General features: G+C 42.4%; 1 protein-coding gene across 1 annotated transcript in view; it reads left to right on the top strand.

Moving 5' to 3' along the window:
- plcg2 (phospholipase C, gamma 2) overlaps nucleotides 1-16643 on the top strand; it is a 201546-nt gene that overhangs the window by 175581 nt on the left and 9322 nt on the right. The window contains exons 27-29 of the mRNA XM_039763474.1: nucleotides 8974-9174; nucleotides 9277-9413; nucleotides 15396-15510. Of these exons, the coding sequence (XP_039619408.1) occupies nucleotides 8974-9174; nucleotides 9277-9413; nucleotides 15396-15510 (453 nt within the window). The remainder of the gene's footprint in view (nucleotides 1-8973; nucleotides 9175-9276; nucleotides 9414-15395; nucleotides 15511-16643) is intronic.

Genomic DNA, 16643 nt, shown 5'->3' on the forward strand with positions numbered 1-16643 from the left:
ATCATATTTCTTCATATTAGCCAGCTATTATGTGCTCTGTGTTTATGGTGTGGATGGCTTCTCTTCTGGGGAGAACAAACACTTTTGTTTAGATGTAATTTATATAGAACTTAAAAAATAGAACCTCTGGTTCTCCCAAGATCAAAGTTCCAGTCCCAGTAGTATATAAGACCAGCAGGTTGCCGCGCTGCATGTTCTTGACAGGCAGAGGATGCCAGAGCTGTCATTCTTATTTTTTTCTATCACCTAATCAGCTTCTACAACTTGCATCACACTCAGTAGATGTCATTGGTCTTTTTTCCATTCTGCCATATCACCTTCTTGATCAATTTGCCTATGCAGTTTTCCATAAGAAAGACTGAAAAAAATCAATATCTTTACCGCAGTTACTGGGAGTGATATTTTTTGCAACACCAGTACATATCACATCACAGGCTTTTTATTAAATCAAAGATCAACTTGTTCCTATCGTAAAATCAGCTTCTGCAATTTGCCTCACACTCAGATGTTGCTGCTCTTTTTCTTTCTGCCATGTCATCTTCTTGATCAGTTTCCTGTGCACTTTGCCATTTAAAAGGTGCAAACCCCATTTTTTGCTTCACCAACACGCATCACAACATAAGCTTTTGATTAAGACCAACATCAAAGTTTAGCTCCTGTAGTTCGCAAGTATAGCACATATACACTCACCTAAAGGATTATTAGGAACACCATACTAATACGGTGTTTGACCCCCTTTAGCCTTCAGAACTGCCTTAATTCTACATGGCATTGATTCAACAAGGTGCTGAAAGCATTCTGTAGAAATGCTGGCCCATATTGATAGGATAGCATCTTGCAGTTGATGGAGATTTGTGGGATGCACATCCAGGGCACGAAGCTCCCGTTCCACTACATCCCAAAGATGCTCATTTGGGTTGAGATCTGGTGACTGTGGGGGCCATTTTAGTACAGTGAACTCATTGTCATGTTCAAGAAACCAATTTGAAATGATTCAAGCTTTGTGACATGGTGCATTATCCTGCTGGAAGTAGCCATCAGAAGATGGGTACATGGTGGTCATGAAGGGATGGACATGGTCAGAAACAATGCTCAGGTAGCCCCTGGCATTTAAACGATGCCCAATTGGCACAAAGGGGCCTAAAGTGTGCCAAGAAAACATCCCCCACACCATTACACCACCACCACCAGCCTGCACAGTTGTAACAAGGCATGATGGATCCATGTTCTCATTCTGTTTATGCCAAATTCTGACTCTACCATTTGAATGTCTCAACAGAAATCGAGACTCATCAGACCAGGCAGCATTTTTAGTCTTCAACTGTCCAATTTTGGTGAGCCCGTGCAAATTGTAGCCTCTTTTTCCTATTTGTAGTGGAGATGAGTGGTACCCGGTGGGGTCTTCTGCTGTTGTAGGCCATCCGCCTCAAGGTTGTGCGTGTTGTGGCTTCACAAATGCTTTGCTGCATACCTCGGTTGTAACGAGTGGTTATTTCAGTCAAAGTTGCTCTTGTATCAGCTTGAATCAGTCGGCCCATTCTCCTCTGACCTCTAGCATCAACTAGGTATTTTCGCCCACAGGACTGCTGCATACTGGATGTTTTTCCCTTTTCATACCATTCTTTGTAAACCCTAGAAATGGTTGTGCGTGAAAATCACAGTAACTGAGCAGATTGTGAAATACTCAGACCGGCCCGTCTGGTACCAACAACCATGCCACTCTCAAAATTGCTTAAATCACCTTTCTTTCCCATTCTGACATTCAGTTTGGAGTTCAGGAGATTGTCTTGACCATGACCACACCCCTAAATGCATTGAAACTGCCATGTGATTGGTTGATTAGATAATTGTATTAATGAGAAATTGAACAGGTGTTCCTAATAATCCTTTAGGTGAGTGTATATATATATATATATAAAATATTTAGGTTTCCTGTTGCCCTATGTGTACCTTCAGCATCTTTCCTCGGTATCCTCATGCATCTGAAGCTCTCTTGACCAGTGTTACCTTTGTCGAGCGAGCTCCTGTAAAGCCTATTTCGCAGATTTTGTCATTCAAAGTGGATTTCTTGCCTGTGTCTGCTGTTATACTTTGAAAAATGACTCTCAGCATAGCTGCTATGCCTTTAATCCTCCTGGTGCATCTCACACCTCCTCTTTTTCTCTATTAACAAAAGCCAAACTGACCGGTCACATTGTCCTAAGGGACCAGTCACAAAGAGCAGAGCTTAGTGTTTAATTATATAGTAAGTAGGTTAATTTACTGTATATTGTGATATTATCATTTTATTCTTTTATTATGACATGATTTTGTTTTTCGTATGGTCATCACCATTCATGATACCACTGTTACCAGGCAGCACCTGGACCTTCAGTGCTTCTTTTTGACTTACAGTTTGTGTCTTCCATCTGCTAATCCATTTACTTTTATTTTTCACATCGATATCAGTTAAGGCAGAACACAATTCTGTATGCATGCTTTCCAGATACTCTGCAAGTTCAAGCATAATCCTGGCTTTTTCTTTTTTCCCATTCTGTCATGGTACATAAAACATAACACATCAATCAGAAGAGCCTCCCTTCTGTTTGTGAGGTACATAAAACATGCTTCCCTTGTTTCTTTGTGGCTGCTTTTCATATATTTTATTTCCAGGTTAGCACTGATTGGATATCAGTGTGGTAATGCACAACTCCGTACATTTAAGGTGACCATCCATCCCCGTTTTCTGAGGACAGTCCCCTTTTTCTGACAACTGTCCCCATTCAGAAACATGTCCCCGGTTTCAGCTGGTTCACTTTTTTGAATGTATCTCATCACCACGATAATTTGAATTTAGCGCGCATGCGCGGTGTTTTAACAGAGGTTATGCTTTATCGCATCCTACAACTTTGGCAAGAAATCACGTGATAAGCTTTCGCTTTGTACTCTGTAGTGTTTAGAGTCCCTACTCATAATCTGTTGATTCTAAGAGAGGCACGCCGTGCTCTGCCTCTGCCTGTGGCTGTGTCTACGCGTGGCTTGCATCTGGATGCGAGAGCAGGGTGGCAGCTCTTTTCTTCCACCTGTTGTTTCTGCATTTTGGCTCGGTGATCTCTGTGATTCAACATGAGTGCTAAAAGGAAGTGTCAGTTCAATGATGGGCTTCAGCGTGAATTTTCGTATTTGCGTCCGACCCCGGATGCTTCTGTTGTGATCTGCAGCCTATGCGACTCAAAGTTTTCCATCGGTAGTGGTGGGAGAACTTCAATGACGGAACATGAGGGGAGTAGTCTACGCTCCTCTAGCCCAAATGGCCTCTGATTGGCCCCAAAAATTCTGGTCACCTTAGTACATTACCAATTTAAGTTAAAAGCTACACTAAGCCGAACATCATTGTTTATAAGAGTAAAAGTACGCCATTGTAAAGAAGGGCGCTTGCCGTTTGTGTGTTGAAGGCGCTGCCGCGGGAATGTGCAAAAGAGACCTTTCTCGGAATATTGAGCCATCTGAGCAGGAGCGCGCTGTGAGGCATACGTGGAGCCGGTATAATGGACAGTGCGGGCTCCTCCGCAGGTATCCATTGCAGGTGGTTAAAGGTACGGTACGCCTGGAAGAGAAAGCTGCATCTGCATTTATATAGTGACCAGATTTTTCTGGGGGCTACCTGATAGACTTTAATAATGGAAATGCCTATTTTCGTGTTTCCTGCATCTTATTCTGTACGAATTTCTTCCATTTGAAACACGCATATTATTAAACCACAAACATATACCCATTTTCAAAGTAGGGTTCTATACCATTGTATGCTATTTTTCGTGAAATTACAGGCTAGATCTTGCCAAAAACAGTTCGTGAAAATTGACTGAAAGACACGCTTTCCTGAAGAGCAAATAAACTCATTAGTGTACATTATTAGGTCAGTTACACTTGCAGGATAAACGTGCTTCATTCACAATATTGCATCCCACGTACGTGTGCTACTGCTAGTGCATGTCCCGACTTCAAAAGAAGAAACAGCAAACCAAATTCCAAAGAGGCAAGGGAAGAAGCAATGTCACTCTGCACTCTAAACTAAAGGAAAACAAAGTAAAATACAGCTGTACGTGTAAGGAACAGGCAAGCATCCGCAAATGTTGTGACTTGTGTCAAATATTCATTCACTATTAATATATATATATATATATATATATATTATCAGTTTCACAACTATGACGAAATTTACAGAGAGTACAGTCTGCCGACTTGAGACTATACAGTAAAGTGTGTACAGCAGTACTTACTTAAAGAGTAAAGAGCTAAAATTAAAGTTAAAAAAAAAATAAACTTTGTCAGCACTTTCAATTTTGTCCTACAAAATAAATTGGCAAGTTTAACTCTTTTAAGTTTAAGCTTTAACTTCAGTGAAAACGGTTCACCTCGAACGCCGTATTGACGAGTAAATGACTGAATCAGGCATCAGCTCAAATATCAGGCTCAGAGCAGGAATAATAAGATAATTCCTGGCTCAGAACGTAACATAGCCAAAACGTGTCGTATCACAGGGCACGGCCGATACCGTCCGACGATGCTTCCGCCTTCTCGCCTTCCGTGCGTTTCCATACTGCAAACAATGGCCACCAGCAGACTCAGAAGAAGGTCGACTAACATGATGGGTAGAAAGTATGATTTGGAATCAGAAAGACTGAATGGGGTCTAGGCCTCTAGGGAAAAGTACGCATTTTGTTGGAAAACGCCACAGGCCGGGACATTTCCTGATCTTTCGGGGACGCCAGGACGGGTGATCCAAAAATAGGGACTGTCCAAGGTAAACCGGGACGTCTGGTCACTGTAATTATAACTGAGACTGTGGCTGAGGCCAAGTCAGAGATAAGAATCCCGTATTCTAAGTAAATAAAGTTTACGTGCTTGAGCTCAGCATAAGGGCTCATTTATACTTCACGCGACGCGACGCATGCTGCAGCGGACGCTCCTTCTACGCAAGCGTTGTTGTGTTTATACTTGCGCGCGTACTTTACGTAAAGCTGGAGGAGTCCACCAGGTGGCAGTGTGAGATAGTATCGCGGTGAGAGCATGTTTGGCTTCTCTGTGTTGTGAATTGCCTAAAACACCTATTAAATTCCGATAACACCTTACCGCAATATCTGTGAAAAGGATGTTTATTGATTAAATCCATCAATCCAGGGATGTGCCCATTCCAACAAGCATTGGGCACGACTGAGAAACAGTCCCTGGACGAGGTCTCTGCTCATCGCAAGGTGAATACAAGCACTCACATACACTAGCGTCATTTTAGCGGCACCAAATCCCCAAATCTGCTTATCTTTGGAAGGAAACCGAAGCACAGTGTGGAATACAAGCAGGAAATACCAGCAACGTAACTCTCTGCGAGACAGCAGTGCTATTGCTCTGCCACCGTGTCACCCCCATGTGTGTAATTATTAACAGTATTCATTATTTAAATGAAATTATACGTAAAATGTAACATACACACTTTAATGCATTTCATCATGAAAGTGATATCAAGTATGAATCTAAAGATTCTAAATGTGCAGAGAGTTGGAATATCATACATTTAATTTGTTCTGTGTGGTGATCTTTTGCTGCTTGCCGCAGCTGTCAGGTCCAAGAAGCTCGTAGCGATTAAAAACTGGGATGACGTTTACGACGGTCTGCTTTAATGATAAAGTAAACTACGAGGTTAAAGTGGACTTAAAGCCGAAATTTCCACTTTAATCACAAAATACACGTTTTCACCGCGTCAAATATAACGCTATACATTATGTTGCTGTTGTTAAGTTGCAAAAATAAAAAAAATTAAAAAAGACGACACAAAAGATGGTATGTGAGACTTTTAAAATGTATCGTGTCATTACGATCGGGAATATGCGACGCTTGAATATAAAAGCACCACGAATGCATCTGTATGTCGGCATTTTGCTTCGACACTTTGAACCATTCATCAAACAGCAAAGCGCGCACATAGATCCCCGTAGGATCTCCATAGAGGTTTGCTGTCACATGTAGATAGTAAACAGAGACTCTGACGTCACGTTCCGACTTTTAGCACACTGCGCCCCCCGACTTTTGCTGGTACTGCAACTCGCGCACGCGTCGCGTTAATTTCTGAGGACCTGCTCAGAGGACGCGTGAAATGAACGCTGGGAACGCGTGGCAGCCATGATGCGGACGCGTACGCGTTCTGAGCGTGAAGTATAAATGAGCCCTTACAGTTAGGTTTACGCGCGCGCTACCGATAGGGTGCGATTTTAAATAGGAAGCTACTCGGGGCATATTGCGACGCGTGGCGTGAACGTGCCAGCGTCTGCCTGGATAGTTGCGTCGGGTAAACAGGGGTGGCAGACTGGCTGGATAATCTTGCCAGTTTTGTTTAAAGAGTTGCTAACCAACATTTGTCGTAAGTGAACCTGAAAGAGTGGCAGGATTTAGCACTGCTGAGCTGTAGAAGGAGCAGTTGTTTTACTTGACGGCTTTGTAGAGAAAAGCCAAGCAAAATGACACATTTTATTGGCTAACTAAAAACATTACAATATGCAAGCTTTCAAGACAACTCAGGCCCCTTCTTCAGGCTTGTGCAGGCTTCTTGACGGCTTTGTAAATATTTTCCTTTTCTTTTTGTACATATGAATCTTCGAGTGATGGTTTAGGTGGAGGTAAATATACATTTTTGGCTTAGGGATAGTTTTTTGGAATTGGTGCAGTTGCCTTTTTTTATATATACAAACTAGATTTTCCTTGTACATGTCTTTTGTTTATTTTTCCCCCTTTTGAAGAACTTCCCAAGCCAGGGATAAAGAAGGAAGTCTGTCTTTATTATTGGAATGTGAATATGTAGTTTTTGCCAGTTACCTAGAGGAGTAAAGAGGACTGAGGAGTGCACTGTACATACTTAAATTACACACAGTTTCTGTTTTTTTCTTTTTGTTTCTATTTGTTTTTTAATGCAGTGTCAGTGTTGAAGGGCTCTGAAACAAGTCTTTCCCGACACTACTGTGTTTTTGTTGTGCAGCACTCTTGTAAATAAACTTGCACCTGTCACCCTTCAGTTTTAGAGCTGTGTGTTCTCTCCGCTGATCCTGTTTGGCTCATGAACTATAAGATGTCCAGAGTGTAGGTTGGGACCACTTTCCCACTACACAGGATATCACAAACAGTTCTTACGTGCAAAGAGTATGCCCCTCCAACTCAATGCAAAATCATATAGAAGTAAATCGCAGATAGATTAGACTGAGTTGCTGGGAGTGTCAAACTACACACTATGAACAAAGATTATGAAAATGAAATTTGCGACTGAAAATTGATGGAACAATCTTGTAGTGTGACAGGGCCTAAGTCATCTGCTGTTTACCTGATTCATAACTTCCCATTGGTAGTATCTATAACTTAACTTACACTATCTTTCAGGCTGAGTTTAGTAGATACTTGTGTAAGATATCTGTCCTGGTTTAGTACTCATTTTTGAAGGTGTAACATTCCATCACCAGTAAATGATGGACAATTTTATCCGTGTCAGTAAATTTCAGAAGAATTGAACATTTTGTTAAAGGATGCCCCATACATGTTTCTAGTGATTAAGAACAAACTATATACCATTTCTTGTTAAGACGATTTTTTTTTTGCCATTTAGACTAATGGAAGCAAAACATTTTACCTTTTATCCCACTCAGGTGAAAGAAGAGGTAAGACAACAAATATGGCCAAATAAGGATAATTTCTCAGTACAAGTACATTCATTTTAATTAATTAAAAAAAGTCTCAGTGTTTTATCAGGGCACATCTGTTTTTTGGCTAATAAAGTAAAAATCTGCATATTTTCTGGTGTTTGCAAATATGGACTCTTTCATTTCAATTTGCTTCTCACTTATTTAATTAATTCTGATCTTCATTTGTCATTATATACAACGTACTGTATGTCTCTTCTTTCCTACTCAATCCACTGTTACAAATGTTAGGCTTTCCTATACAGCCTGTATTCACTGCTTAATAAAGTATTGTATTTTCTTGTATTTCATTGAAATATTTGCATTGTCAAGCACTTTAAAGTAATGGATTCATACATTGCACAAAATGCATTAAAATTAATTTACTTTAAAATAACATGCAGATGTTGATAAACAAGAGGAGATAATTCAATTCATCAGTTATATAGTCCAAATGTATCATCTAGATACTTTTTTAAAGCTGTCAAGGCTACTTCTTTTACCGTGTGTCTCATTTCTTTGTTCCCTTTTGCTACATACTGTACCTTTTGCGTTTTGCCTCCTGGCTCATGCCTAGAATAAACATCTTCTTAATTTTCTTCAATGTACTTGAATTCACAATTCAATGCTTAAGTGGAATAATTCTGCAGAATCAGCTTTATTGCCCTCTATGACAAAAATACAAGAGACCAATAAAAATGTTCATGTTGGTGAAAATATTTGACAACATAACTAAGTAAGTTAAATAGTGTTTAGAATGGTCTAATCTACCCTGCCGTAACCTCACAGTACCAAAGCTTATTTATTGTATATCTTAAAGAAGAGGTCATGGAGAATGAATAGTTGAACAGGGAAGCAGCTTGATAATCATTGCAAGGGTCATATTTGAACAGATAGGATCAAATACCTCACGATGCCTATTGTGGAATATATTCCTTCACTGATCTATCATTTAGGTTTCTTTCCTTTCTTTCAAATTAAACTGACTTTAGTTTTTTTCTCCAACTTAGGTGAGACATTTTTTGAGCACTGAATAATAAGTAATGTTTTAATTTGTCTTTATATTTCCAAATCAAAGCCTTTCACATTCACTATGGCTTTTAGCCTCTTATAGCACTTCCCACTTTCCTGCTTACTCTTTTTAAAGGACACACTTGATGAAAGTTGTAAAGCTTTCATTATATATTTTGATGTGAAAACAATATTTACATGCTGTTTTTTTTTCCTAAGCTTATCTTCTTATTGATATCTTTTTTATCTTTTTTTTTTTGTACAGATCGCTATGATTATAGGGAAGTACGATCATTTGTAGAAACCAAGGCACCTACTGAAAGGAGAAGAGAGTTTCTCAGATACAACTGCAAGGCACTAAGTCGAATTTATCCAAAAGGTCAAAGAGTGGACTCATCAAACTATGATCCTTATATTTTTTGGATGTGCGGTTGTCAGATGGTAGCACTGAACTTTCAGACTGCAGGTGAGGTTACCTAAAAGGTACATTGCAAGATTATGTTTTCTTTCTTTTTATATTCAGCTTTTCATTGCTTATTTTTACATATATATACATTTTTTTATTTAGACAAATCTACACAGCTAAACAATGCTATATTTAGACTAAATGGAAAGAGTGGCTATATCTTACAACCAGAAGTACTTAGAGGTGACCACTATGACCAATTCCATGACAAAAATGTGAAACTAAAGATCCGTCTCAAAGTAAGTATGTGTGTTTGGCAGTGCTTTAATTGCATGTATCACATTTGACTGCTAATTATATGTTTCTGTCTAAGATTTTAAAATTAATTAAAGGCACTTTAGCTTGTATTAGACCTGAGACTTACCCAACTCCATATTTTCAGTCTTGTAATATCTGAACATTTGGGTAATCTCTCTTTTTGCATCCTTCAGTATGACTGGTGAGAAATTATATAGTGCCTTGCCCCTCCGGTTCACATTCTCACAATTAGAGGATTGCCACAAACTCTGGGTTTAGTTGTCATATGGTACTGTCTTAACCAACTAATTTATATGGCAAATCCCCATCTCAAGTAAGCAAGCAGGTTTCTGTCTTCTAAATGCAACTGCAGGGGTGTCATATTATGCAGAGCAGGCTGTTTCTATATTAGCCTTGCTACATCCAAGCACAGAGTACAACCAAATTAAATATCCCATAATTTCCTATTACTTATTCATAGAAAAAATATTGCTTGATAATTGGACGTAGTTAGTGTGAATGGCAGGATAATGATGGCAGATTCCGAGTGTTTTGGGATTAATAGCATCCATCCATCCATCCATCCTCTTCCGCTTATCCGAGGTCGGGTCGCGGGGGCAGCAGCTTAAGCAGAGAGGCCCAGACTTCCCTCTCCCGGCCACTTCTTCCAGCTCTTCCGGAGAATCCCAAAGGCGTTCCCAGGCCAGCCGGGAGACATAGTCCCTCCAGCGTGTCCTGGGTCTTCCCCGGGGCCTCCTCCCGGTTGGACGTGCCCGGAACACCTCACCAGGGAGGCGTCCAGGAGGCATCCTGATCAGATGCCCGAGCCACCTCATCTGACTCCTCTCGATGCGGAGGAGCAGTGGCTCTACACTGAGCCCCTCCCGGATGACTGAGCTTCTCACCCTATCTTTAAGGGAAAGCCCAGACACCCTGTGGAGGAAACTCATTTCAGCCGCTTGTATTCAGATCTCGTTCTTTGGTCACTACCCATAGCTCATGACCATAGGTGAGGGTAGGAGTGTAGATCGACTGGTAAATTGAGAGCTTTGCCTTATGGCTCAGCTCCTTTTCACCACGACAGACCGATGCAGATCCGCATCACTGCGGATGCCGCACCGATCCGCCTGTCGATCTCACGCTCCATTCTTCCCTTACTCGTGAACAAGACCCCGAGATACTTGAACTCCTCTACTTGGGGCAGGATCTCTCCCCAACCCTGAGAGGGCACTCCACCCTTTTCCGGCTGAGGACCATGCTCGGATTTGGAGGTGCTGATTCTCATCCCAGCCGCTTCACACTCAGCTGCGAACCGATCCAGAGAGCTGAAGATCACGGCCTGATGAAGCAAACAGGACAACATCATCTGCAAAAGCAGTGACCCAATCCTGAGTCCACCAAACCGGACCCCTTCAACAGCCTGGCTGCGCCTAGAAATTCTGTCCATAAAAGTTATGAACAGAATCGGTGACAAAGGGCAGCCCTGGCGGAGTCCAACTCTCACTGGAAGCGGGCTCGACTTACTGCGGCAATGCGGACCAAGCTCTGACACGGTTGTACAGAGACCGAACAGCTCTTATCAGGGGTCCGGTACCCCATACTCCCGAGCACCCCCACAGGATTCCCGAGGGACACGGTCGAATGCCTTTTCCAAGTCCACAAAACACATGTAGACCGGTCGGGCAAACTCCCATGCACCCTCAGGACTCTGCTAAGGGTGAAGAGCTGGTCCACTGTTCCGACCAGGACTAAAACCACACTGTTCCTCCTGAATCCGAGGTTCACTATCCGGACCCTCCTCTCCAGAACCCCGAATAGACTTTTCCAGGGAGGCTGAGGAGTGTGATCCCTCTATAGTTGGAACACACCCTCCGTCCCCTTTTAAAGAGGGGACCACCACCCCGGTCTGCCAATCCAGAGGCACTGTCCCGATGTCCATGCGATGTTGCAGAGGCGTGTCAACCAAGACAGTCCTACAACATCCAGAGCCTTAAGGAACTCGGTATCTCATCCACCCCGGGCCCTGCCACCAAGGAGTTTTTGACCACCTCGGTGACTTCAGTCCCAGAGATGGGAGAGCCCACCTCAGAGTCCCCAGGCTCTGCTTCCTCATTGGAAGGCATGTTAGTGGGATTGAGGAGGTCTTCGAAGTACTCCCCCACCGACCCAGCGTCCGAAGTCGAGGTCAGCAGCGCACCATCCCCACCATATACGGTGTTGACACTGCACTGCTTCCCCTCCTGAGGCGCGGACGGTGGACCAGAATCTCCTCGGCCGTCCGAAAGTCGTTCTCCATGGCCTCTCAAACTCCTCCCATGCCCGAGTTTTGCCTCAGCAACAACGAAGCGCGTTCGCTTGGCCTGCGGTACCTATCAGCTGCCTCCAGAGACCCACGGCATCCCTCACCACCGGTGTCCACCAACGGGTTCGGGGATTGCCGCCACGACAGGCACCAACCACCTTGCGGCCACAGCTCCGGTCAGCCGCCTCAACAATAGAGGCACGGAACATGGCCCATTCGACTCAATGTCCCCACCTCCCTCGGGGCGTGGTTGAAGTTCTGCGGAGGTGGGAGTTGAAGCTACTTCTGACAGGGGACTCTGCCAGCCGTTCCCAGCAGACCCTCACAACACGTTTGGGCCTACCAGGTCTGACCGGCATCTTCCCCCACCATCGAAGCCAACTCACCACCAGGTGGTGATCAGTTGACAGCTCCGCCCCTCTCTTCACCCGAGTGTCCAAGACATATGGCCGCAAGTCCGACAACACGACCACAAAGTCGATCATCGACCTGAGGCCTAGGGTGTCCTGGTGCCAAGTGCACATATGAACACCCTTATGCTTGAACATGGTGTTCGTTATGGACAATCCATGACGAGCACAGAAGTCCAATAACAAAACACCGCTCGGGTTCAGATCGGGGCCATTCCTCCCAATCACGCCCTTCCAGGTCTCACTGTCATTGCCCACGTGAGCATTGAAGTCTCCCAGCAAAACGAGGGAATCCCCAGAAGGTATGCCCTCTAGCAACCCTCCAGAGACTCCAAAAAGGGTGGATACTCCAAACTGCTGTTCGGCGCATACGCACAAACAACAGTCAGGACCCTTCCCCCCACCCGAAGGGGAGGGAGGCCACCCTCTGTCCACGGGTAAACCCCAATGCACAGGCTCCAGTGGGGGCAATAAGTATGCCCACACCTGCTCGGCGCCTCACGGGGCAACTCCAGAGTGGTAGAGAGTCCAGCCCCTCTCAAGGAGATTGGTTCCAGAGTCCAAGCTGTGCGTCGAGGTGAGTCCGACTATATCTAGCCGGAACCTCTCGACCTCGCGCACTAGCTCAGGCTCCTTCCCCTTCAGAGAGGTGACATTCCACGTCCCAAGAGCCAGTTTCTGTAGCCGAGGATCAGACCGCCAAGGTCCCGCCTTCGGCCACCACCCAACTCACACTGCACCCAACCTCCTTGGCCCCTCCCATAGGTGGTGAGCCCATGGGGAGGAGGACCCACGTTACCTCTTCGGGCTGTGCCCGCCGAGCCCCCTGGGTGCAGGCCCGGGCCACCAGGCGCCGCCATCGAGCCCCACCTCCAGGCCTGGCTCCAGAGGGGGCCCGGTGACCAGCGTCGGGCAAGGGAAAGCGTCGTCCAAGGTTTTTATTCTTCATCAGAGGTTTATTGAACCGCTCTTTGTCTCATCCCTCACCTAGGACCAGTTTGCCTTGGGTGGCCCTACCAGGGGCATAAAGCCCCGGACAACATAGCTCCTAGGATCATTGGGACACGCAAACCTCTCCACCACGATAAGGTGACGGTTCAAGGAGGAAGGATTAATAGCAATCCAGGCTAAAACTCCTTCATTATGGAGTGTAAACCATAAGTCATCACAAAGATAGGTCCATAGTGGACATCTTTTAATGCTAATGACCTTTACAGGCTGCATAAAAACAAAATTAAAATGCTACAACTTTGTCACTTGCTGGTTGAATGAAACACAATGTTGCTGTTACATTAAGTATTACTTTGCTGGAAAGAAAGATAACAAACATTATGTTCCTGATGGAGCCTCAGAATCCTTCTTTAGTGTCTCTTCAGTACTGGATACTGTAAAGCTGGTGATACACCCTGTACATGATAGAAGTTTACATTTTTCAGTGATTTTCTTTTGTCACGTTACCAAAGCCAAATTGAACAATCATATTGCTTAGAGGGCCTGGACACACAGACTTTAGTGTTTTATTATATAGTAGATATACAGTATCTCTCTATTATAAAAAAAAAAAACCTTGCAACGAGACATGATCTTCTGAAGAGAGACAAAAAGACACTTCGGAAAGGCAGAGACACTTTCACACTTTCACTTCCCGCAACACAGTCAAGTCACGTCATACTGACATCCGTTGGAAGCATGTTCCCGTGAGACTCGTGAGCTAGGCAAGGAAAGTAATAATCAGCCCAGAACAAGTGCAATTGAAAACCTTGCAGGTCCAGACGGGGTCAGAAATAAAAGACAAAGGCATAGACGGTGTCAGAAATATATGACAAAGAGTAAAAGATGGTGACCTAGGCAAGGAAAGTAATAATCAGACCGGAACAAGTGGAATTGAAAACCTGCAGGTCCAAACAGGGTCAGAAATAAAAGACAAACAGTAAAAGACACAGTAGAATTTCATAAATACGTTCAACAACGTTGACACTATAAACATGCAGAGCAAGTTAAAAAATATGACTACTAAAATTCGAAGGTGTCAGAAAAAAGAGACTACAGATCGCATTCACGCAAACAAACGGAAATTATTACTAGATGAAGTAATGGAACAGCAACAAGAGATCGAATATATGGATATAGGTGATATGTTGGAAGTATGAAGATATTGTAAAGCTTTGCAGTTTAAGTCAGAGACTTGTAGTTGGTCTAATTCGTGTTGCCATCAGGGAAAAGTCCCATACGCTTCTGTCATTTCAACATCTATCACAACATTACATGGCTAAATCGTCTCTTCTTTATTAAATCGAATCAAGCTAAATCTAGAACGGAAGATATGCAAGGTCTCATTGATCGCATTCAAAATTCAAAGATCAATAGTTCAGACAAATTAAAAATAGGTAAAGCATTAGTATTACCATCATCATATCAAGGTAGTCCAAGAGCATTGCAACAGTTATATTATGATGCAATGGCAATATCCAGAACTTATCGCTCGGCCAGATTTCTTTATTACAATGACGTGCAATCCACAATATCTACAATGGCCAGACATCCACAGCTTCTTGAGAACAATGCCACCGGCTACATCGGCTCTGGATATTCCCACTTTGGTAAATAGATTGTTTTAACAGAAAGTCTTATTTTTATTGAATGAACTCAAAACGGTATTCGGGCAAAAAGGGGATCTTGATATGCCATTCGTATTACAAAGTTTACAGTTTCCCGTCAGAATAGTTTTTACAATGACAATGAACAAATCACAAGGACAAGCATTTGAAAAAGTTGGTTTATTTATAAGAGACAAAAAAATGATATTCACTCACGGCCAGTTATACGCTGCATTATCACGCCTTAAGACTAAACAAGAATCAAAATTCAATGTGAACTTGAAGAAAAGTTAATTTCAAATATTGTTTTTTATGATGTTTTAAAATAAAAAGTGAACATAATGCAAATGTAACAATTCCCTTGAAAAAAAAAACACTACATTGTATTTCCACAGGACCCAACCCGGGGGTTGTCGAGTGAAGCGAGCAGGGGGCGGAGTCCCCTAGTAATTATATAAAATAAGACTAGAAAAAAGGTGGGATTGTAAAAGACTTAGTAGCCAAGCTTTATTTGAGGAATGCAAAACCTTGGCTTGTTTAGCCCACAGCCTTTTTTATCTTTATTAGTGTGCTTTCTTGGAGTGTAAGCTTTTTTTTTGTATAATTAATTTTGATGCATCTCCATTGTGCCAATAAAAATGCATTTTAATCACACCTGCTTTAATTTCTTCAAAGGTTATTGCTGCCCGTCATCTACCTAAAACTGGAAGAAGCATTGTAAGCCCTTTTGTGGAAGTAGAACTGTGTGAAAATAGTAATGAAGAAAACCGATACAAAACACTAGTTAAAAGTAAGTGATTTATGAGAATTGTTTAACTAAGACATTTACAGCACTAGTATCAATTAAGTTAAACCAGCCACAATATTAGGCACAAGAGCACCATATCCACTTTGGCTTTCTCGAAAAGCTATTCAATCAACATTTCACTGTTTACATGTATAAAACTTTTAAGAAATTGCTTCCATGACCTCCAGGAAATTGCCTACCTACATTTTAGTCACCTAAATATTTTAAAATTTTGAATGGTAGTATTTATACAACCAAAGCATGCATATGCAAACACCAAGATAAAAGCTTCAAATATTTTTGACAGCATGTGAGTAGAACCAAAAGAGCAAGGAAACCTTAATTGTTTCACTGCATCCTAAGAGGATAACATGATCATTTTGCAGCACAGGAAATTGGTTTCAAATTCACTTTTCAATTTTCTTCTTTATTTTATTTTCTTACAGTCATATGAAAAAGTTTGGGAACTTTTGGATTTTTGTTTATCATTGGCTGAGCGTTCAAAGTAGCAACTTCCTTTTAATATATGACATGCCTTATGAAAACAGTAGTATTTCAGCAGTGACATTAAGTTTATTGTATTAACAGAAAACATGCAATATGCATCATAAGAAAATTAGACAGGTGCATAAATTTGGGCACTCCAACAGCGATATTACATCAATACTTAGTTGAGCCTCCTTTTGCAAACATAACAGCCTCTAGACGCATCCTATAGCCTTTGATGAGTGTCTGTATTCTGGATGGAGGTATTTTTGACCATTCTTCCATACAAAATCTCTCCAGTTCAGTTAAATTTGATTTCTGCCAAGCATGAACAGCCTGCCTCAAATCATCCCATAGATTTTCGATGATATTCAAGTCAGGGGACTGTGACAGCCATTCCAGAACATTCTACTTCTCCCTCTGCATGAATGCCTTTGTAGATTTCGAATTGTGTTTTGGATCATTGTCTTGTTGGAATATCCAACACCTGCGTAACTTCAACTTTGTGACTGATGCTTGAACATTATCCTGACGTATTTGTTGATATTGGGTTGAATATACCCTCGACTTTAATAAGGTCCTCAGTCCCTGGAATAGCCACACAGCCCCACAGCATGATGGAAACTCCACAAAATTTGACAGTAGATAGC

This window comes from Polypterus senegalus, chromosome 9 (genome assembly GCF_016835505.1).
Source record: "Polypterus senegalus isolate Bchr_013 chromosome 9, ASM1683550v1, whole genome shotgun sequence".
Classification (NCBI taxonomy): domain Eukaryota; kingdom Metazoa; phylum Chordata; class Cladistia; order Polypteriformes; family Polypteridae; genus Polypterus; species Polypterus senegalus.